The following is a 25,027-nucleotide window of genomic DNA, read 5'->3' on the forward strand; positions in this document are numbered from 1 at the left end:
CCTTGTGAGACCATATGCTGGTGTGGTTAACCCTGGGTTCCTCCTAATGCAGGACAATGCCAGACCTCATGTGGCTGGAGTGTGTCAGCAGTTCCTGCAAGATGAAGACATTGAAGCTATGGACTGGCCTGCCCGTTCCCCAGACCTGAATCCAATTGAGCACATCTGGGACATCATGTCTCGCTCCATCCACCAACGTCACGTTGTACCACAGTCTGTCCAGGAGTTGGTGGATGCTTTAGTCCAGGTCTGGGAGGCAATCCCTCAGGAGACCAGCCACCGTATCCTCAGGAGCATGCCCAGGCGTTGTACAGTAGGGAGGTCATACAGGCACGTGGAGGCCACACACAATACTGAGCCTCATTTTGACTTGTTTTAAGGACATTACATTCCACTTTAATTTTGTGTGTGACTCCAAATCGAGGCCTTCATTGGTTAATAAATTTGATTTCCATTGATGATTTTTGTGTGATTTTTGTTGTCAGCACACTCAACTTTGTACAGAACAAAGTAGTCAATGAAAATATTTCATTCATTCAGATCTAGGATGTGTCCTTTGAGTGTTCCCTTTATTTTTTTGAGCAGTGTATAATATACAGGGTAGGCCATTTATATGGATAAGCCTAAATAAACTGGGAATGGTTGGTGATATCAACTTCCTGTTTGTGGCACATTAGTAGATGGGAGGGGGAAACTTTTCAAGATGGGTGGTGACCATGGCAGCCATTTTGAAGTCAGCCATTTTGGATACAACTTTATTTTTACCAATGGGAAGAGGGTCATGTGACAGATCAAACTTATTGAGAATTTCACAAGAAAAACAATGGTGTGCTTGGTTTTAACGTAATTTTATTATTTCATGAGTTATTTTCAAGTTTATGACTACTTATAAAATGTGTTCAAAGTGCTGCCCATTGTGTTGGATTGTCAATGCAACCCTCTTCTCCCACTCTTGACACACTGATAGCAACACCGCAGAAGAAATGCTAGTCTAAGGGTGTCAGATTCCTTGTAGGAAAGCTCGGACCTAACACCCATAATGTGGTGCACCATCTTGCTGGAAAAACTTGGGGAACGTGCCATCTTCAGTGCATAAAGAGGGCAACACATCATCGTGTAGCAATTTCAGATATCCAGTGGCATTGAGGTTTCCAATGATGAAGGATGGCCCCACTATCTTTGTACCCCATATACCACACCATACCATCAATTATGGGTGTCAGGTCCAAGCATTCCTACATGAACAGTTTCCTGGAAAGTGGATTGGTCGTTGTGGGCCAGTAGAACGGCCACCAAGGTCTCCCTATCCGGCCCCCTTAGACTTTTATCTTTGGGGTCATCTGAAGGCAATTGTCTATGCTGTAAAGATATGATATGTGCAGCATCTGAATCAACGGATACTTGAAGCCTGTGCTAGCATTTCTTCTGCGGTGTTGCTATCAGTGTGTCAAGAGTGGGAGAAGAGGGTTGCATTGACAATCCAACACAATGGGCAGCACTTTGAACACATTTTATAAGTGTTCATAAACTTGTAAATAACTCATGAAATAATAAAGTAATGTTAAAACCAAGCACACATTGTTTTTTTTGTGAAATTCTCAATAAGTTTGATGTGTCACATGACCCTCTTCCCATTGGAAAAAATAGTCGGATCCAAAGTGGTCAACTTCAAAATGGCCGCCATGGTCAGCACCCATCTTGAAAAGTTTCCCCACTCCCATATACCAATGTGCCACAAACAGGAAATTGATATCAGCAACCATTCCCATTTTATTTAGGTGTATCCATATAAATGGCCCACCGTGTGTGTATGTATGTGTATTATATATATGTATGTATGTATAATTAAAAAAAGTGTGTGTATATATATATATATATGTGTGTGTGTGTGTGTGTATGTATGTATGTATGTGTATATATATATATATATATATATATATATATATATATATATAATGTGTGTGTGTGTATATATATATATATATATATATATATATATATATTAATATTAAACTGTGTTCCAAATTATTATGCAAAAAGAGTTTAGGAGTGATAAGGTTAGAATTTTTTTTGTTTGTCATTTTAACTCCTTGATGGTGATGTGTGTCAGGGCTCTTTATATCACTGAAAGCAATTGCAGATACCTGTGCAAATTAGTTTGGCAGGTGTGTCCAAATAAAGGCAAGACTACTTAAAGACCCCGTTACACACTGCGATATCGCTAGCAATATCGCTGTAAAGTCACTGATTTTGTGACGTTGCAGCGATATTGCTAGCGATTTCGCTGCATGTGATACTTACCTCCGACCGGCTCCCCCGCTGGTTATCGCTGATCGCGCGAGAAGCTCCTGGACCATTCCTCGTCGGTCACTCCCTGCTGGGCTTCCTGTGGCGCCGACGAGCGACGCGTGGAGGCGGGCGGGAGGACGCAGGATCGCCGCGTCTGACAGGTAAGTAGCGATCCCCGACCCCAGAGCTAACCTACATGAGTTGATAATTTTACATAGTTATCTAATCTATTCTAGAGCTTTTGTTAAAGTAGTTTTTGAAACGTCAGAATATAATGCTCGGCATTTGCTTACAACTTGCAGGACATATTGCTTTTGTTCTTCATCTTTTGTCAGAAGGTCGTTAAAGTCGGTTACTTCCTACCTCTTTTAATTTTTCTTTCCTAACTTTTGGATTTACAACCCTAGCGTGCTCTGATGGTTCATCTGTGCTACTGAGCAATTTATTAGCCATTAACAACTTTTCATTGTCTGTAATGGTGGGATCAAAAAACGATAATCCCACCAACTCTGCATTCAAATACCACAAATGGTTCAAAAATTTGGTCAGGGCTATTTCTGCAATGTTGTTGTCACATTCTTTATAGTCTAACAGACTATGCAAAATACCTAAATCTTAAAATACCTCAATTTGGATTTTTTCAAACTTTGAGCGACGAGCGGTACTGGTTAACGTCGTTTGATCGAGCTCAAATTTTGGCTATCTCAATATCTGGAAAGGGGAATCGTTTTGTGGGGTCCAGACGGACAAAATTCCGACATCGATTTTTTGCGGTCACCCTAGTGTATATATTTAAATTATACACACACGAGAGGTCTAAGTTTTATCGGAGGTACACTTCAGCTGTAGGAAAAAATAAATTAAAATCCCTTGTATGATTTTTACATAATTAATCTGCATCTTATTGCATGAAATAACTATTTTATACAATAGAAAAACAGAACTTAACCCCTTAATGTCCAATGACGGACACAGTCCGTCATCAGACATCTCCCCTGCTTTGATGAGGGCTCCGGCGCTGAGCCCGCATCAAAGCCAGGACATGTCAGCTGTTATGAACAGCTGACATGTGCCCGCAATAGGCGCGAGCGGAATCAACGTCCGCCTGCGCCTATTAACTAGTTAAATCCCGCTGTCAAAGCTGACAGCGGGCATTTAAATAGCATTTCCGGCCACCGGGCCGGAAATGACGTCATCGCCGACCCCGTCACGTGATCGGGGTCGGCGTCATGTTGCCTGGACAACCCGAGGTCTCTGTGAGACCTATATGGTTGTTCCAGGCATATGGCTTTCAGCGCCACCCAATCCCAAATGAGATGCCAAAAATCTGCTCCCACCTCCCCGCATCTGACATTCATTATTTACTCTTCTGCCGAATTTATATAGTTTGCATGGGTTTATATATGATTGGTGTAGCATATATAATTGGATTAATTTATTTGCCGCTGGAGACACCGTCGTATGCGCCTCCAGTGCGTCACACCACTGGTCATCGGTGATGGAGAGGATTAGTTGCCTCCATTTTCCTTCCACAGCCAATTGGGCGGAGGCAATTTTGGAATTTAACAGAAAGGTGTATGAAGATGAGATCATACCCGTAGGCCCTTGACTGGACAATATTCCTATTAGTGGGTATTTAGATATACACATCCTGGAAAGTGGGAACTGATATGCTATGGCATGCCTCAGCTGCAGATATATATATATAAAACTCTCTATGAGGAATTCCAAATTTAATATGAAGTTGTTCAAATGATAAAATTATTAGAGAAGCCCAGCGCCTGCGCACTGCAGTACTTTGCTCTGCCCTAAACGGGGCAAATAAGTACGACTGCGCAGGAGCGTAATGCCGGGGAGCCTGTGAAGCAAGTAAAAGGGCGGCATTGCAAGAAGGTGGGAGGCACCGGACCCGGACCTGCGACACCCATCAGACCGGACCGCCTCCCCGGGAAAGTATAATAAAACTTATTTTTCTTATCTTGCAGGTCATATCGGGGGCTTATCTACAACATTATAGAATGCTGCAGATAAGCCCTGAAAGGTGGTGGCTGCATCATATATCGGCCAAACCTGCTGACATGTTCACTTTAAAGAAAAACTAACAGATCTGTGAGAGCCAGAATTCTTGCTGGTTGGTAGGTGATCATGCAATTTCAAGAACTGACTCTTCTCTTGCTACCGAATTTATGCCACACCTTGACGTTTCATTGTCAAAATAAAATCATTAGTGCTTTATCTGTCAGTGGCTATATTGTTATGGCTCTTGGGTGTAATGATAGGCAATACTAGTCTTGTATGTTTCATTGTAATAGTAGCTGCTTCTCATATGCGACAATTGATGTATGAGTGTTATTTTTATATATCCTGATCATCTATCCCATTTTATTAACCCTAGATTATGCTGACAAGTGAACTTGGCTTTCCATGTAGGCAGACTGTTCTTTCGCCATCAGTCCCTAAAAGAGAAATACATATTCCAGCTTTCTTCAAGTCCTCGGCACATTATAAGCAGGTCTTTAGTGCGTGCCTTGCAGGTGGGAGCAGGTTTTCTCATTTTATATATTTTTCAGAACAGAGGTTCGGAGTAGAAGCTGAATACATATATGCATTTATTAAGTCAGTCATTTGTTAAAAGATTTTTCTTATTACAGAAAATAAAGATATTGTATGAGGGGAAATGGTATATTCTCTAACTGGGTCACTGTGCCCAGTGGGGTACCGCAGGGGTCGGTGTTGGGACCTATTCTCTTAAACGTGTTTATTAACGATCTGGTTGAAGGTTTACACAGTAAAATATCGATATTTGCAGATGATACAAAACTATGTAAAGCAGTCAATACAAGAGAGGCTACAGATGGATCTGGATGAGTTGGAAACTTGGGCCAAAAGGTGGCAGATGCGGTTTACCATTGATAAATGTAAGGTTATACACATGGGAAGAAGGAATCAATATCACCATTACACACTGTACGGGAAACCACTGGGTAAATCTGAAGTGGAGAAGGATTTGGGGTTCCTAGTTAATAATAAACGTAGCTAAAGCAGCCAGTGCCAGGCAGCGGCTGCCAAGGCAAACAGGATCATGGGGTGCATTAAAATAGGTCTGGATACACATGATGAGAGCATTATACTGCCTCTGGACAAATCCCTAGTTAGACCGCACATGGAGTACTGTGTACAGTTTTGGGCATCGGTGCTCAGGAAGGATATAATGGAACTAGAGCGAGTACAAAGGAGGGTAACAAAATTAATAAAGGTGATGGGGGAAGTACAATACCCAGAGAAATTAGCAAAATTAGAATTATTTAGTCTAGAAAAAAGACTAAGGGGAAATCTAATAACCATGTATAAGTATATAAGGGGACAATACAAATATCTCTCCAAGGATCTGTTTATACCAAGGAATGTGACTGTCAGATGGGGGCATTCTCTGCGTCTGGAGGAGAGAAGATTTTTCCACCAACATAGAAGAGGATTTTTTACTGTTAGGGCAGTGAGAATCTGGAATTCCTTGCCTGAGGAGGTGATGATGACGAACTCAATTGAGGGGTCAAGAGAGGCCTGGATGTCTTCCTGGAGCATAACAGTATTGTATCTTACAGTTATTAGGTTCTTTAGGACTACAGTGTGTAAGGAATGTATACAGACATCTTTAAATTTTTCACTCTTTGTTTCATTGCAGCCAATTTGGTAAATTCAAAAAAGTTCATTTTTTTTTATCGTTAATGTACTCTCTGCACCCCATCTTGACTGAAAAAAACAGAAATGTAGAATTTTTTGCAAACTTATTTAAAAAGAAAAACTGAAATATCACATGGCCATAAGTATTCAAACCCTTTTGCTCAGACACTCATTTAAATCTCATGCTGTCCATTTCCTTGTGATCCTCCTTGAAATGGTTCTATTCCTTCATTGGAGTCCAGCTGTGTTTAATTAAACTGATAGCACTTGATTTGTAAAGGCACTCGCCTGTCTATGTAAGACCTCACAGTGCATGTCAGACCAAATGAGAATCATGAGGTCAAAGGAACTGGCCAAGGAGCTCAGACAGAATTGTGGCAAGGCACAGATCTGGCAAAGGTTTCAATAGAATTTCTGCTGTACTCAAGGTTCCTATGAGTACAGTGGCCTCCATAATCCTTAAATGGAAGAAGTTTGGGACCACCAGAAGTCTTCCTAGACCTGGCTGTCCAACAAAACTGAGCAATCGTGGGAGAAGAACCTTGGTGAGCGAGGTAAAGAAGAACCCCAAGATCACTGTGACTGAGCTCCACAGATGCAGTAGGGAGATGGGATAAAGTTCCACAAAGTCGACTATCACTGCAGCCCTCCACCAGTCGGGCCTTTATGGCATAGTGGCCCAACGGAAGCCTCTCCTCAGTGCCAGACATATGAAAGCCCACATAGAGTTAGCTTTAAAAAAACAAACCACATGAAGGGCTCACAGACTATGAGAAATAAGATTCTCTGGTCTGATGAGACGAAGATAGAACTTTATAGTGATAATTCTAAACGGTATGTGTGGAGAAAACCAGGCACGGCTCATCATCTACCCAATACAATCCCAACAATGAAACCTGGTGGTGGCAGCATCGTGCTGTGGGGTGTTTTTCTGCTGTAGGGACAGGACGACTGGTTGCGATTGAAGGAAACATGAATGCTGCCAAGTACAGAGAGATCCTGGATGAAAACCTCTTCCAGAGTGCTCTGGACCGACTTGGCCGAAGGTTCACCTTCCAACAAAACAATGACCCTAAGCATACAGCTAAAATAATAAAGGAGTGGCTTCAGAACAACTCTGTGATCATTCTTGACTGGCCCAGCCAGAGCCCTGATCTAAACCCAATTGAGCATCTCTGGAGAGACCTGAAAATAGCTGTCCACCAATTGTTCACCTTCCAACCTGACAAACTGGAGAGGATCTGTAAGGATGAATGGCAGAGGATCCCCAAATCCAGGTTTAAAAAACTTGTTGCATCATTCCCAAGAAGACTCATGGCTGTACTAGCTCAAGAGGGTGCTTCTACTCGATACTGAGCAAAAGGTCTGAACACTTATGACCATGTGATATTTCACTTTTTCTTAATAAATTAGCAAAAATTTCTACATTTCTGCATTTTTCAGTCAAGATGGGGTGCAGTGTCTACATTAATGAGAAAAAAATAAACTTTTTTGAATTTACCAAATGGCTGCAATCAAACAGAGTGAAAAATTTTAAAGGGGTCGGAATACTTTCCGTACCCACTGTAGATCTGGGGATTTATTCTGACGGAATATATTCTGAACTGGATGGACAAATGTCTTTTTTCGGCCTCTCTAACTATGTAACTATAGTAATATATTGCAGTCATCATGCAACATAACACTGTGTAATTTCTCATTTTATCCTTCTATGCAGTCATACACGAGTATAAGCCAAGATTTCAGCCCATTTTTTTTAGACCTGAAAGCCCCCCCCCGGCTTATACTCGAGTCATATAACGGCACCTGGCCCCCAGCAACGAGAGGTGAGTATGTCATTTTTTTTTTTTTTTTTTTAATTGCAGCGGCAATATATGGGCCGTATTTATCTATGGAGCATCTTTTTGGACCACCATTAACCCTTGTGCAGCACCACCCTCAGCTTATACTCGAGTCAATAAGTTTTCCCAGTTTTTTGTGGCAAAATTAGGAGTCTCGGCTTATACTTGAGTATATACGGTGATTATTTTCTTTTCTCTGCTTTATGTAGAAACAGGAAGTCATTCCCCTCTTCATCTCCTGACCCATCTGCTGCCTCCTCCCCTCCTGCCAGGGACTTTTGCAGTAACGCCTTATTCTTGCAGGGAAAATTGATCTCCTGTTGCTACATAGAGCTGGGAAAGATTCAGCTAGTTAGATACTCATTCAATATTCCTAGAACTATTAGAAAAGTTTAGCTGGGTAGAAAGGCAAAATGAGCGATTGTGAGTACACAGTGCTATATAATATGATTGCAATATATTAAGAGGATAAAATATTGATGGGTTGGCTTCTTTAAACTATACTAACATTTGCTCAAGTTTAGGAAATAAAATTAATGGAAGTTCTTCTTTAAAGGGAATCTGTCATTTTTTTTTTTTTTTGACTGTCAGCTGCCGGCATTGACATCAGGGGCTTATGTACAGCATTCTGTAATGCTGTAGATAAGCCCCCGATGTAACCTGAAAGGTAAGAAAAACACATTGGATTATTGTCACCGGTGGGGGCGGTCCGGTCCGACGCCTCCCATCTCATAAGATGCCGTCCTCTTCTTCCCTTCCTGTAGTGGCTCCGGCGCAGGCGCACTGCTCTGCCCTGTTGAGGGCAGGGAGCCGGAGCCACTACAGGAAGGGAAGAAGAAAACGGCATCGTATGAAGATGGGAGGCGTCGGACCGCGACACCCATCGGACCGGACCGCCCTCTCCGGTGAGTATAATCTAACGTGTTTTTCTTATCTTTCAGGTTAAATTGGAGGCTTATCTACAGCATTACAGAATGCTGTAGATAAGCCCCTGATGTCAATGCCGGCAGCTGATAGTCAAAAAAAAAAAAAAAAAATGTGACAGATTCCCTTTAAAGAAGAACTTCCATTAATTTTATTTCCTAAACACACTCTCCCAACACTAATGCCCCCACAGTTACACCACAAGTTTTATTTAAAATAAAAAACATTATGAACTCATCTAATCTAGAATCCTGACAAGAACCTTGCTAGTGGAGTGGCTGAGGCGGTAGCGCACACACAGGATGTCAGAGTTCTGTCACGATGATGTCATTGTGCCGCTCTGGAACTCTGACATCCTGTGTGTGCGCCAGCATCTAGGCCACTCCATCACCCTGCTGTTCTGTAGACTGCAGGTAGTATGTAATCTATGGTCTACAGAAAGAAGAACGATAGTGCAGGAAGAGCAGATCTCCCTGGTCTACTGTACAGCTTAGCTATATCTGCTACGCACGCCAATACAGTCAAGGCTAGTGGTAGGTCTGGGTGGCCCATGGCAATTGCCCCCTCTGCTGCTAGTAAGTAGTAGGGGGGTGGGGTCATGCGATAGTGTGAGTGGGTTTATACAGAGCTCATAATTTTGCTTGACTACCTGGCAGTAGGTTACTAGTCATCTAAAAATAATGTCCTGCTGAGAAAGCAGTGATTTTATCAAAACTGCTGCAAGCAGCCGAGTAAGGGATTGCTGTAACCATTTTCTCTGTCTCTACATTATGCTGCTTTCAGATTAGGTGCCACAAACCTCATGACAGATTCAGTGCAATGTAGAAAGTTTTTTTTCCTCTGTGAGCATTTGTAGTACCTCATTGTGAACTGCAGGTGTTGCTTTTACTTTTGAACTGCTTGTGTCACCATTATTACAGATAATAAATTGTTGTGTATCTCATTCATTTAGCAAATGTCTCTACAACAAATTCCCTCTTTCTGTGCAGAGCATTTAAATATAATCATGTACGAGCTGTCACAGAGACTACACAATGCTTTCTACAAAGTTGATATGTCTTTCTATACCTCAAACGGAGACGAGACACTTCGGAACTATAATCCTGCTCCCTTTTGCCTTCACAAGCAGCGAGCTAAGCTTGTAATGGTCAGAAAAGAAGGCCCTAACAAGGTAAATTGTTCCTGTCCATGTATTATACATTTACATTACGTGGAGTTTGTCTACAAACAAATATAAAATACTTAACAAATTTACAATTGTATTTAAGATTTCTTCTGGGTGTTTATATTGTTACTGTACTTGCTATGGCGGCCTCTTGATATATTAGACTTAGTGGGACACAAGGGATAAGGGAAGGGAACCCAACACTAGGGAAGGGGGAAGTGGCGACCCCTAGGCAGATCTAACATCACCCTGTCTGCCCTAAACGTCCCTATATAGGTTCTGCACCTATCGCCGAGCAGGAACCTAATCCCTGCCTTACCCTGGCTATATCTCCTGCATATGGGAGGACCATCTGACACTACTCAATCCCTACTACCATTAAAGACAGCTGGGGTAGACAAAAAAGGGGAACACTTATCTTGAGAAGAGATGTAACAGCAACACTAAAGTGGAAGATAGCCAACTGCTACAGCGCCAAACCTCAGCAGGCGGAAATGGAAATATCACCGGCAACTCCCAGCAGTTGGCTGGGAGTCTATAAATACCCAGGTCCCAGGTATGTCAATTAGAGTCAGAGAGAGGTTGCCACTAGGTCAAAGAGTCAGAAGGGTTAAGAAGGTGTTTGCAAAGTCAGACGCAGAGACCTTCTGCAGCTAGATGCAGTGCGACTATATGCAGTTTCTGACACACCTGTGACAGTTATGTACTGTGATGTTAAGTAACAGCCACTTCTTGTGCACTGATTTCTGTTGTCTGGCAAGAATCCGTCAAGAACATGTAGATGGTCGTACTAAGCTACTGGGAAGGTGCGACCACCAGCAGTAGACGTTCCCTAAATGGAATAAAAAAAAAAAAATCAGGGGGCCCCATGACAAGTATGTAACTGCAATATGTAGACACAAGAGCTTTGTTTTATTCATCAATATTTCCTTCCTTTCAGTTGAATACGGTTTCTCTTCTCTATCACATAGACCAATAAAGGTTTTACCAACCTTCATTCAAAATGTAAATTGTAAATATAGAACCACGGTGAAGAAAATAAAAGTAAAAAAAGTGTGTGAATAAAGTTTCCTATTTAAAAAAGGTGTCTGTGATCAGTTGGGGTCTGACACCAGTGGAACATTGGCGCTCCCTACATTACGGAGTGACCTCTGTCGTGTACTGTTCACTCCCATTCAAGTGAGTAGGAGATTGCACTACTCAGCAGCAGTCACGAGATAATGTACAGAGCTGAAGTGTTCAGCTGTGAGTATTGCTTCTATAGATGTTACCAAAGCAGATTTCTGCTAATCGGTGGGCGTGCAGGGTATCAGACCCCCTTTATCTTATATTGATGAACCATCCTTTACATTGCACCTATGCCAATCCCTATCCGAATCCTGAACAGGGCAACCTCATGAAACTGACCCCAGGGGACTGGCCGAGATACTCAGTAACCACATAAGTTTGAATTCATCAATGTCAAATATATACCATCTGCCCCCAAAATATGGATGTTAGGTGTCATTCAGACATCTGTGTTTTTCATCATGTGTAAAATCACAGACTGTTTTTCAGTGGTTTGGATTGGAGTTTCATCAGTGTTTGGTCAGTTTTATTTTTTCCATAAGCGATTTAAGTTATTTTTATTGTTTGATAAAAAAAATTGGATTGTAAAGCTTCTCCTATACATTACAATGTTAATCACCGATAGCACACGGATTACGTATTAATGCCATCCATGTGCTGTCTGTGATTTTCATGGATCCATAGACTTGTATGGGTGTTTTTTGATCTGTGACTTGGTTCAAAAACATTCTCATGATTTTTTTGTGGACAGAAGGGGTGGTGTCTGCAGAAAAATCACTGACATTTGAAGAGCTCCACATATTATGGATACATATTCTGTCTGTGAAAAACAAAGATTACATATGTGAAAATGGACATTTGAATGAGGCCTAAACAAGAGCGTTTTCATTACCCTTAAAGAGAATCCATCACAAGTTGTTTTTTTTTTTTTTTTTTTTCTGCCCCTTCTGAGACCAGCATAATGTAAGGGCAGAGGACCTGACTCCAGTGATGTCACTTATTGGACTGCATGCTGTCATACTTCTAAAATCCCTGTTTTATCTGCTGCAGATCTACTAGTTCTTTGAATGTTTTGCCTTTGTGTAACCACGCCCACAACACTGAATGGCGGCTTTCTGCCCATGCACAGCGTACACAGAAAGCTGCCAATCATTGATGTGGGCGGGATTACACAGAGCTCATGAATATGGAGGACTACATGGCAGCAGGTTTATTACTAATCCTGCAGTGATAATTTCCTGCTAATAAAACAAGTGATTTTTATCAAAACTACAGTAAGCAGACCAGTAAGAGACACATCTCTAGAATCTGTTTCTCTTAGTTTGCACTATATTGTTCTCAGATTATTTGGCAAAAAGCTGGTGACAGATTCCACTTAAGAGTATATTATTCACATATAGCAGTAGTCTTTAGCATCTAAAAACATGCAGAACCTCAACTCCCATCTGAATATGCATGTTCTTTTTAGACAAACTTGTGAGAACCTGCTTCTATTGTTTTCTTGTGTTTTCATTGGTAATGCTTGCATTTCAAGGGAGAAATCGTCACATGATTTTAAAACACATTTCTGTCTATAATAGGGGCGCTTCTTTTATGCTTGTGATGCTTCCAAAGCCAGGCAATGTAAATTCTTTAAATGGCTGGATGAATTAAAAGTGACACATAAAGGGATGGACAAACCTGAATCCCGAGTGGTCATGGTGGATATGAAGAGTCTGTCCAGTTATATCAGATGTCAGAATATAAGCTTGTATGAAGAGAGCCAGCTCATTATCAGGTATGTTCTAGCTATCCCACCTTTATGTACTAATCATTTACTCATTATCAACTATTTGGGCTTTTGAAGTATTAACCCTTATAGATAAAAAATAATATTGTAAAATATTTTAAGATCTATACTTAGTCTTATTTAATCATATTTAATTTAACTTGTAGCATATGAGGGTTCCTGTGAGCTTTTTATTTTTTATACCTTGGTTAATTGTGTAACAAATGCCTCCTATATAACATATAGTACAACGCGGCATAGTATCTAGCTAATTATGTTTATGGTGGTTATTATAATGTCGCCTCGTGTATAGAATAATATATCTACAATTTTAAATAATTTCTAAAATGTGTGGATAACATACAGCAGTCAGCACATTCATGTTTACTCTGTACCCAACCTCCTGTAAGGGGTACATCAACCTACATAAGGGTGTGAATAACATTGATTAAAATTTAGCTAATGGTAGAACAAGGGCAATTTGCTAAGTAGCTTGTTTTTACAAGCAGTGTGCAAACATACCCATATAGGAAGACGCTGGTTAAATATCTTGTGGATTTATGGGTATCCAACCACCAGGACCCTCGCCAATGAGCTGAATGAGGAACGCTTATTCACGTTTGAGTGGAGCTGCAGTGCGAATGCTTGACCGCAGTCGGATTCATTCCGTATGGGGTTGCCAAGTGCTGTGCTTGTTTTTTTGGCAGCAGCCAAAAAGAGAATGAATAGCATGGCAGTTGTTGGCCCTATCAGCTGCACCATTTTGCACCGAAAACTTACCCTGTAATATGATAGTTATGGGGAGACCCATTTAATTTTTTCCAGGTTTGTAACTTGCCCATAACCCCCACCCTTTCCGCTGTGATGTATATGTGTGTGTGAGTGTGTGCAAATACACCCTTCCCTCTGTGATATATGTGTGTGTGAGTGTGTGTATATATATATACCACATCAAAACCCTGTCATAGCTAGCCCAATCTCCAGACCTGAACCCCATTGAAAACCTCCGGAATGTAATCAAGAGGAAGATGGATAGTCACAAGCCATCAAACAAAGAAGAACTGCTTACATTTTTGTACCAGGAGTGGCATAAGGTCACCCAAAAGCAGTGTGAAATACTGGTGGAAAGCATGCCAAGACGCATGAAAGCTGTGATTAAAGATCATGGTTATTCCACTAAATATTGATTTCTGAACTAATCCTGAGTTAAAACATTAGTATTGTCGTTTCTAAATGATTATGACCTTGTTTTCTTAGCATTATTTGAGGTCTGCAAGCACTGCATTTTTTTATTTTGACCATTTCTCATTTTTTTAAAAAAAAATACAAAATTTGGTGCTTGGAAATTCAAAGACATGTCAGTAGTTTATAGAATAAAAGAGCAATTTACATTTTACTCAAAAATATACCTGTAAAGAGAAAAATGAGACAAACTTAACATTTTGAAGTGGTCTATTAATTTTTGCCAGATCTGTGTATATACAGTATATACACATACGCTGGTACGTTGTATACTGCAAGTGTATCTCCTTTTGTATTGGTTTGTTTGTGTGCATGCTCTGCTATTGTTATTTTCAGCTCTGGGAATTACTATGTATTGCTAGTTTGCCGTATTTATGCACATTCTCAATGCTCACATCATTAGGGACCGAGTATCCCTTGGGTACATGCGCAGTGATATACAGTGCCTTTGCGAAAGTATTCAGCCCCCTGGAACTTTTCAACTTTTCCCCACATATCATGCTTCAAACATAGAGATGCCAAATGTAAATTTTTGGTGAAGAATCAACAACAAGTGGAACACAACTGTAAAGTTGGAAGAAATTTATTGGTTACTTTAAATTTTCCCTTCACCCATGACAGCACCACCTGAGAGGGATCCGCCCCGCCAGGACAGGAACCTACTGAGACATAAGGGGCGGCACCTCTCCCCCGCTTCAGTTGGGTTCCTGTCCTGGAAGGAACCCCACGGTCGGCGGTGCCTGTCATGGGCGAAGAAAATGGACCCAGCCCCGTCCCGGCGCAGGAAGAACAGGTGTCTCACCTGCAGCGCCGGCCGTCGGGTGCTGGATGCGCAGTCCCCGGGCCCTCCGGGGTTCCGGGTTCGTGCGGGCGTCGGTGGGATCCCCGGGGTCTGCGGGAAGCCCCCACCACGCCGCCCTCCCCTCGCGCACGCCGCATCTCGATCCCCATAGCAGGGGAGAGACGCTGGCTTCTTCCGGCCGCTGACATCAGCGGCGCATTGCCTGCTGGGTGCGCCGGCTGACGTCAGAGAAGGGAGACGGTTTGATGGCGCCGGGTGCGACGCCGGCCGGCTTTCTGAAGCGGCGGCCGGCGGTCGCAGGGGGGAGGGGAGAGACGCTCACCGGAGTGGAGGCACAGTATTTAAAGAAGAAAGGCGGCAGCAGACGGCGGTGCAACATGGAGTCAGAGCAGGAACGTTCAGCGTCCCTGCCTCCCTCTCAGCCCTCTGGCAGAAAGCATGGAAGCCATTCCAGCAGCAGTCGCCCCAGCCGCAGGTCGGGGGATTCAGCAAGATCCAAAGAACGCAGGTCACGTGCCCCAACGCAGCCTCCGAGTCCGGTACCCTTGATTTCGGGTGGTGAGTGATCTTCGTGAATGTTAGCATTTATGTTAATAGGGCTTCTGTTGTATGCTTCACCCTGTAGGAAAGGCCTAGGAAAGCGGGAAGCAAGAAGAACAATAGGGATTGTGCTATATGTAAATCTCCCCTAGCAAGAGATTGGCAAAAAGATCTCTGTGCTGTGTGCATTCAGCGGACTATGGCGGAGGAAGCGCCTAGTTTCGCAGCCAATTTGATATCTGCCCTAAGGTCCGAAATGGAAGGCTCAATTAAGTCCCTATTGAAAAAAGGGAAAAAAAACAGGGATCCCCCTAGTTCCCCCTCGGATTCCGCGTCAATGTCATCTCAGGCGGAAAAATCATCCTCCTCAGATTCCTCAGACAGCGACATGGGGGGTAAACCATGTTTCCCTGTAGAAGACACAGACGCCCTCCTAAAGGCCATCAGAGCTACAATGGGCCTACAGGAAGAAAAGGCGGCTAAAACCCTAGAGGATGTTATGTTTGGGGGGCTTCAGGAGAGGAAAAAACGGACCTTTCCGGTAAACGAGAAGATCCAGGCACTTATTGAGAGAGTGGAAAAAGCCCGAAAAATCGGGGGCACTTCCAAGAGACGATATCCCTTCGAGCATAAGGATGCAGAGACATGAGATATCCCCAAAAAAGATGCAGCGGTGTCCAGATCCTCCAAAAGGTCGGCCCTGCCCCTGGAAGACGCAGGGGTTCTTAGAGACCCAATAGACAAAAAGGCGGACTCATATTTGAGGCACGCATGGGAAGCGACAGCAGGAGGACTAAAGCCGGCAATAGCGGGTACTTGTACGGCACGCTCCCTCATGATCTCGCTGCAGCAGTTAGAAGAAAAGCTGGCTTCAAGGGTCCCAAGAGAGAAAATCTTATTGGAGATGTATCTCTTGCACGGGGCAGCAGCTTTTTTGGCCGATACCTCGGCGGACTCGATGCGGATGACAGCCAGGGCAGCGTCACTATCAAATGCTGCTAGACGTGCGCTATGGCTTAAGGACTGTCCGGGTGACCTTCAGTCCAAGGCAAAATTATGTTCTCTCCCCTGCGACGGTCGATTCTTGTTCGGCAAGAACTTGGACGATATACTGGAGAAAGCAGGCGATAAGAAAAAAGGCTTCCCCAGATTTCCTATGGATCAGAGGAGACAGCCCTTTCGGAGGGGAAGATTCAATAGGGGGCGCCCTCCCGCGGACAGGAGAAGATGGGAGGATAAAAGAAAAAAAGAATCGGGATTTATGTTTGGTGGAGGTACCTCCACCTCAAGAAAGTCGCCACAGTGACGCCAGTGTTCCAGTGGGGGGGAGATTGGCATTCTTTTTCCAAACCTGGGAGAAGATCTCCTCCAACGCCAGGATCCTAACCATCCTAACAGAAGGCCTGAAAATTCCCTTCATCCGTCAGCCAAAATCCGTAGTCGTCATCACACCCATCAGGAAGGTGACCGAAGAGCAGGTGGCCTTAGAAACAGAGATCCTGAGCCTGATAGACAAGCGGGTACTCTCCGAGGTACCACGCCTACAGGAAGGGAAGGGGTTTTATTCACCCCTTTTTCTGATAAACCCGATCAAACCTTCAGGACAATCATAAATCTCAAACGGCTCAATCTATGGATAAGGAACTCGACCTTCAAGATGGAATCAGTAACTACGGCGGTGAAGCTGCTACACCAAGATTGCTTCATGGCCGTGGTCGATTTAAAGGATGCGTACTATCACATCCCTTTCCACCCTGATTTCCAGAAATACTTGAGGGTAGCACTTTATATTCAAGGCACGCTAAGGCACTTTCAGTTCAGGGCTCTTCCGTTTGGCATATCTATAGCCCCGAGAGTTTTCACCAAAGTCATAGCGGAAGTGACTGCCTTTCTCCGGATTCACGACACGGTCATAATACCATACCTGGACGATTTTCTCATAGTAGGCAGTTCAGAGGACCACTGTACAGCGCAGTTGACCCGGGTGATCAACACCTTGCAGGAATTAGTGTGGATAGTCAATTTCAAAAAATCAAAATTGCAACCCCTAAAACAACAGACCTTCCTAGGATTCGTACTAGACTCAGAAAAGCAAGAGTGTCTGCTCCCAGAGTCCAAAATAGAAAAGGTGCAGAATCTGTCCTTCACGGGCCAAAACCAACCACGTATGACCTTAAGAAGAGCAAGGTCCCTGCTAGGTACCCTAACATCCTGTATTCCGGCGGTCAGGTGGGCTCAGTTTCACACCCGGCAACTCCAGTGGGAGATACTAACAGCACAAAGATCGCTAAGAGGGCGTTGAGAAGGAAAGCTGGAGCTTTCCTTAAAAACCAGAGACACTCTCAATTGGTGGCTGGACAAGAAAAATCTGACTTTGGGAATACCGTGGGACAGACAGACGTCAGATATAATCTTAACAGATGCAAGCTCCTCGGGGTGGGGGGCACACCTAAGGGGCATCATAGGTCATTGTTCCTGGACGCGTCAAGAAAGGGAAGCATCCTCCAACCTGAGAGAGCTGTGGGCAGTGAGCAAGGCCCTAAGTCACTTCATTCCGCTACTCCAGGGTCGAAACGTACGCATCATGTCAGACAACAAGGTAGTAGTGGCATACATCAACCACCAAGGAGGGACAAGATCACACTCCTTAATGGAAGCGGCGACAGACATTCTGAGCAGAGCAGAAGAACACCTACACTCCTTGACAGCCTTACATATAAAAGGGGCAGAAAACATAGAGACAGATTTCTTGAGTCGCAATACCCTGAAGCAGGGGGAATGGGCGCTAAACCGGTCCATTTTTCAGAAAATAACTCAGCTTTGGGGGAAACCGGTGATAGACCTCTTTGCCAACAAACACAACAGGCAAACAGAAAGGTTCTGCTCTCTAAACCCGAGAGAAAATCCATGGGCAGTGGACTCGTTGCACAGCCAGTGGAACTTCAGACTAGCTTATGCGTTCCCCCCCAGTGGCTCTGATCCCAACAGTTGTCAGGAAAATCAGAAACGATCAGGCCAGAGTGATTATAATAGCTCCATTTTGGCCAAAAAGGCCCTGGTTTGCGCTACTACGAAGGATGTCCCTCTCCGATCCATGGGTTCTACCAGAAATCCCGGACCTACTAGCTCAAGGTCCAATATTCCACGCTCAAGTCAAAGGATTCCATCTGACGGCGTGGAATTTGAAAGCTCGCTTTTAAAAGATAGAGGGTTCTCACCCGGGTTGGTGGCCACCCTGCTAAAGAGTAGGAAACCAGTGACGACTAACATCTACGGCAGAGCATGGAATAAGTTCCTGCAGTTCTTAGGTAGGCCGTTGGGGAAAGATCCACCGATTAATGCCATCCTGGAGTTCTTACAATCGGGGTTGCAGATGGGGTTAGCAGTGAACACACTTAAAGTTCAGGTGTCTGCACTAGGGGTGCTCTACAACTGCAAATTGGCATCAAATAGATGGGTAGCCAGATTTATTAAATCCTGCCATAGAGCTAGGCCTATCCCAATACCCCGGATAGCCCCCTGGGATTTAAACCTAGTGCTAGAGGCCCTTACAAATGATCCGTATGAGCCATTACATCAGCTACCCCTAAAGTTTCTGACCCTAAAAACAATCCTGTTAGTGGCCCTCACTTCAGCCCGCAGGATAAGCGATTTACAGGCTCTCTCAGTAAATCCACCTTATACGCAAGTCTTTCAGGATAGGGTAGTGTTAAGAACAGACCCCGCTTATTTGCCCAAAGTAGCATCAGATTTCCATCGGGGCCAGGAAATTGTCCTTCCATCTTTCTGCGAGAACCCAAAAAATCTGGGGGAGGAAAAGTTCCATAATCTAGATGTTAAGAGAGCTCTTGTAGAATACATATCTATGACTAGCCAGTGGAGGAGGTCCCAGTCCCTATTCGTAGCTTTTCAGGGTGCCAGGAAAGGCTATGGGGTTTCAAAAGGGACTATTGCTAGATGGATTAGGGAGGCCACTAGTGTAGCCTACACAGCTAGTGGTATCCCGATTCCTGACGGCATCAAGGCTCATTCCACCAGAGCCGTGGCGACCTCCTGGGCTGAAAAAGCAGAGGTATCAATCGAACAGATTTGTAAGGCCGCTACCTGGGCCTCACCTTCAACCTTCTTTAAGCACTATAGGTTGAATCTATCCTCCTCTGCTGACTTAACCTTTGGTAGAAGGGTGCTGCAAGCGGTGGTCCCTCCCTAATGTGTTTCGAATCTCCAAAAATCTCTCAGGTGGTGCTGTCATGGGTGAAGGAAAAACCACCATGGTTACTTACCGGTAGCCGGTTTTTCCGGAACCCATGACAGCACCCGTATATTCCCCCCCCCCCCCTTTTCACCATATGGGTGTGCACAATTAGTAGGGTGTTTTTTGAGTGTTGTGGTGTTGGATTAAACATGTAACTAACCGGGAAATCCTCTCAGTGCTCTGTAACCCAACTGAAGCGGGGGAGAGGTGCCGCCCCTTATGTCTCAGTAGGTTCCTGTCCTGGCGGGGCGGATCCCTCTCAGGTGGTGCTGTCATGGGTTCCGGAAAAACCGGCTACCGGTAAGTAACCATGGTGGTTTTTGTGGAAAGTCAAAAACTGAAAAGTGGGGTGTGCAATGTTATTCGGCCCCTTTACTTTCAGTGCAGCAAACTCACTCCAGAAGTTCATTGTGGATCCCTGAATGATCCAATGTTGTCCTAAATGACTAATGATGATAAATATAATCCACCTGTGTGTAATCAAGTCTCCGTATAAATGCACCTGCTCTGTGATAGTCGCAGGGTTCTGTTCGAAGCACAGAGAGCATCATGAAGACCAAAGAACACAACAGGCAGGTCTGTGATACTGTTGTGGAGAAGTTTAAAGCCGGATTTGGATGTAAAATGATTTCTAAAACTTTAAACATCCCAAGGAGCACTGTGCAAGCTATCATATTGAAATGGAATGAGTATCATACCACTGCAAATCTACCAAGACCCAGCCGTCCCTCTAAACTTTCATCTCAAACAAGGAGAAGGCTGATCAGAGATGCAGCCAAGAGACCCATGATCACTCTGGATGAACTGCAGAGATCTACAGCTGAGGTGGGCAGTCTATCCATAAGACAGCAATCAGTCGTACACTGCACAAATCTGGCCTTTATGGAAGAGTGGCAAGAAGAAAGCCATTTCTCAAAGATATCCATAAAAAGTGTCGTTTAAAGTTTGCAACAAGCCACCTGAGAGACACAGCAAACATGTGGAAGAAGGTGCTCTGGTCAGATGAAACCAAAATCGAACTTTTTCGCAACAATGCCGAACGATATGTTTGGCATAAAGGCAACACAGCTCATCACCCTGGACACACCATCCTCACTGTCAAACATGGTGTTGGCAGCATCATGGTTTGGGCCTGCTTTTCTTCAGCAGGGTCAGGGAAGATGGTTAAAATTGATGGGAAGATGAATGGAGCCAAATACAGGACCATACTTGAAGAAAACCTGTTGGAGTCTGCAAAAGACCTGAGACTGGGACGGAGATTTGTCTTCCAACAAGACAATGTTCCCAAACATAAAGCTAAATCTACAATGGAATGATTCTCAAATAAATGTATCCAGGTGTTAGAATGGCCAAGTCAAAGTCCAGACCTGAATCCAATCGAGAATCTGTGGAAAGAGCTGAAAACTGCTGCTCACAAACGATCTCCATCAAACGTCACTGAGCTCGAGCTGTTGGTCAAGGAAGAATGGGCAAGAATTTCTCTCAATGTACAAAACTGATGCTAAAGGGGCCGAATAATATTGCACGCCCCAGTTTTCAGTTTTTGACTTTCCACAAAATAAAATAACCAATAAATTTCATTCAACTTCACAATTGTGTTCCACTTGTTGATTCTTCACCAAAAATTTACATTTGGTATCTTTATGTTTGAAGCATGATATCTGGGAAAAGGTTGAAAAGATCAAGGGGGCTGAATACTTTCACAAGGCACTGTATGATCAAATTGCCCATATGTAGGTACCATCTTTTGATTTGGGTCTTCTATAGTAGCGAACATTCTCATTTCCTTTCATCTGACTGCTGAAGGTCCTCACACAGGTATTTTGATTCTTCAGTCCTGCATGGTGGCAGAAGAATGAAGACAAGGAAAACAAGTTCCCAGACCTGGGCCAGTTGATTGGGGCGGGGCACCGTCTGATGCGGACGGCGCCCGGGGGGGGGGGGGCTGATGGGGTCTATTCCGTCGGTCGTGCGTGAGTCTGCAACGCCATCATCGCATGGTTAGCCGGCAGCCTCGCGTCCCGGGGCGGCCGAAAACCGTAAGTCGCACGCTGATGATGCGGCCGGGACCTTTCACCTGGAGCATTTACGAGGGGCGGCTACCAGAAGCTGCAGGAGCGTGAAGGCCGGCAGATCCCCTACAACGCAGTTCTTAAGGGTGAATCAGCGGCCAGGCAGGGGCACCAGTGTAGCGATGGATACACAGCAACCCTCTCCACAGCTGCAGCAGCAGGGTCAGCAACAGCAGCATTTGGAGCTAGAGCAGTCGCACCGACCCCGGCGTCAGATGCGTCCACACCAGGATAGAAGTAGCGGGCGCTCCAGCGGGGCACAAGTCCGCACAGCTCTATCAGGATGGAAGATTCCGTGGTCTCTAAAGGAGACTTTTGGACAACATTCTGCCTCCTGTTCCAGTGCCCTTCAATTTCCTCGGAGTGGTGAGTGAGCTTCAAAAATGTGATTTTAATAATGCGAGTCTATCTCTCTTCCTCTCTCCTTCTCTGTCCTCTTGCTTTTTTGGTAGGATCTCCTTATAAAATGCACAGAGAAATCGAAGCACAGAGTCTGTGCTCTGTTGTGTGGTCAGGGTCTAGCTAGTAAATGGCCCAAAAAGCTGTGCCAAGCATGTATTAATGATGACACCGTAGCAAATGAGACCCCAGATTTCTCCTCCACCCTAATAACTCTCATCAGGATAGAGGTAGAAAATTCACTAAGGTCCCAGTCCCTATCAGAGGAAACACCACACAGGGATAAGCCTATGTCTCCCACATCATGAGCTGTATACTCAGACTAGGGGGTTCTGCAGGATTCTTTGAGGTCATCTTCGTCATAAGACGACTCTAGAGCGGACTGTTGCTTCCCCCTAGAGGAAGTGGATAATTTAGTTAAGGCCATGAGGTCCACAATGGGTCTAGTTGACCAAAAGGCCAAGAAATCTGTCCAAGATGTGATGTTTGGGACCTTGGACAGGAAGAAGCATAGACCCTGCCTTATGAATGAGAAGGTGTGGGATCTCTTTAATAGAGAATGGGAGAAGCCAGATAAGAAGGGCCATCTACCATCCTTCTTTAAAAGGAAGTACCCATTTGAGGAAGAAGCTTCTTCATCCTGGAGTAACGCGCCAAAATTGGATGTTGCTATATCAAAGGCCTCAAGGAGATAATCCCTTTCCTTTGACCATGCTGGATTATTAAAAGACCCCCTCGATTGGAAGGTTGACACCTTTCTCAAGGCTACCTGGGAGTCATCGGCACGTGCTCCTGAGGCCAGCGATCGCGGCATCCTGTACATCAGGGGTCCCCAACCTGTAGCTCGGGAGCTACATGTGGCTCGTGGTCCCATGAATTGTGGCTCACGGCTGTCTTACAGCTTGGTGCATTAGCTCCAGGTCTAGCTAACAGGTATGAGGAGCACAACTCAAAATGGTGAATTTTGAGAGTAGCCCTGAGCAGATCTGGATGCACATAGAGGTTTCGATGTTTTTTTTAAGTATGGTATGCTGGAGACAGGATGATAATACCTGTCGGAGGATGTGCCTGAAGCTGGATGTGACCGTGTGTTGGGATTGCTGAATGAGGGAATTGTGGGGACCACTGGATCTTGTTATACGGTTTCTGGGGGATTTCTGTGGAAAAGCTTTGGTTATCATTATACACGTAATGGGGGCTCTGGTTGCCACTACTGTGAGGGGGGAGGGAGCTGGATGTGGCTCACGACCTTGTCAGAGCTGAAGGTGGTTCTCTAGGTCAGAAAGGTTGGGGACCACTGCTGTACAGCAAGTTCTCTTGTGGTCTGGCTAAGTAGGTTGGAAGACCAGCTAAGAAAAAATTCACCCAGAGACTCCATTCTGGCCACATTCCCAGTAATCAAGGGGGCGGTGGCAGAGGCGTAGCTAGGGGTTTAGCTCGGGGGGGGGGGAGGCAAAACATCTGAGTGGGCCCCTAGCCAGGTAACCCTGATTACAACTATAGTGGTACTCCCTAATTGTCAGCATAGGGGAACCTCTGCTGATGACCATGGTATTACTGAAAATAAATCTCTCTATGAAAAAAACACGGTTATTACTGCCATATGGTGCTAGATACCACTGCAGTACATACAGGATATTACAATAAAGTTATAAATAGTGACTTACAGGTGATGTTCTTTCTGATGGAAATGTTCACTTCTCCCATCTTTTCCATCTGGCCCAGACCAACATGACAACTTCTCCAGCCAGGACTCAGCTGCAGATATTACAACAAAGACACATATGATTTCTCACTTTTCCAAGACTGTTCCCATGTATTCCCTGCCTGCACAAACTCCTCATCCTACTGGTACTGCCACCTTTGACAGTCACAAAACTGAGTGCCCCTATAACAATAGTGCTTCTTAAGTGTCCACTTAACATTTAATATTGCCCCGAGTCCACAAAATGTACAGCTCCTTTATACACAGTATGAGGGACCCACAGCTCCACTATACACAGTATATTTCCCCTACAGCTCCCCTATACACAGTATGAGGGGCCCATATCTTCCATATACAGTGGGTATGGAAAGTATTCAGACCCCTTTTTAAATTTTTCACTCTGTTTCATTGCAGCCATTTGGTCAATTCAAAAAAGTTTATTTTTTTCTCATTAATGTAGACTCTGCACCCCATCTTGACTGAAAAAAAGTTCATTCCTCTGCCATACTTCTTTGCAGATTCTCTCCAGTTCCGTCAGGTTGGATTGTGAACGTTGGTGGAAAGCCATTTTCAAGTCTCTCCAGGGATGCTCAATTGGGTTTAGGTCAGGGCTCTGGCTGGGCCAGTCAAGAATGGTCAGAGTTGTTCTGAAGCCACTCCTTTGTTGTTTTAGCTGTGTGCTTAGGGTCATTGTCTTGCTGGAAGGTGAACTTTCAGCCAAGTCTGAGGTCCAGAGCACTCTGGAAGAAGTTTTCATCCAGGATATCTCTGTATTTGGCCGCATTCATGTTTCCTTCAATTGCAACCAGTCTTCCTGTCCCTGCAGCTGAAAAACACCCCCCTAGCATGATGCTGCCACCACCATGTTTCACTGTTGGAATTGTATATGGCAGGTGGTGCGCAGTGCCTGATTTTCTCCACACATATCGCTTAGAATTATCACTAAAAAGTTCTATCTTTGTCTCATCAGACCAGAGAATCTTATTTCTCATAGTCTGGGAGTCCTTCATGTGTTTTTTTTTTTTTCTTAGCAAACTCTATGCGGGCTTTCATATGTCTTGCACTGAGGAGAGGCTTCCGTCGGGCCACTCTGCCATAAAAGCCCGACTACCTCTCTCGCCAAGGCTCTTCTCCCACGATTGCTCAGTTTAGCTGGACGGCCAGGTCTAGAAAGACTTTTGGTGATCCCAAACTTCTTCCATTTAAGGATTATGGAGGCCACTGTGCTCTTAGGAACTGTGATTACTGCAGAAATTGTTTTGTAACTTCTGCCAGA

At 44.3% G+C, this 25,027-nt stretch overlaps 1 protein-coding gene across 4 annotated transcripts in view; it reads left to right on the forward strand.

Moving 5' to 3' along the window:
- ZGRF1 (zinc finger GRF-type containing 1) overlaps positions 1–25,027 on the forward strand; it is a 140,204-nt gene that overhangs the window by 67,791 nt on the left and 47,386 nt on the right. For all 4 annotated transcript variants that reach the window (XM_073571934.1, XM_073571936.1, XM_073571935.1 and 1 more), the window contains 3 exons: positions 4,685–4,823; positions 9,725–9,906; positions 12,549–12,745. In XM_073571934.1, the coding sequence (XP_073428035.1) occupies positions 4,685–4,823; positions 9,725–9,906; positions 12,549–12,745 (518 nt within the window). The remainder of the gene's footprint in view (positions 1–4,684; positions 4,824–9,724; positions 9,907–12,548; positions 12,746–25,027) is intronic.

This window comes from Dendrobates tinctorius, unplaced genomic scaffold, assembly GCF_039654945.1.
Source record: "Dendrobates tinctorius isolate UK_male_01 unplaced genomic scaffold, ASM3965494v1 ptg000030l, whole genome shotgun sequence".
Taxonomy (NCBI): Eukaryota; Metazoa; Chordata; class Amphibia; order Anura; family Dendrobatidae; genus Dendrobates; species Dendrobates tinctorius.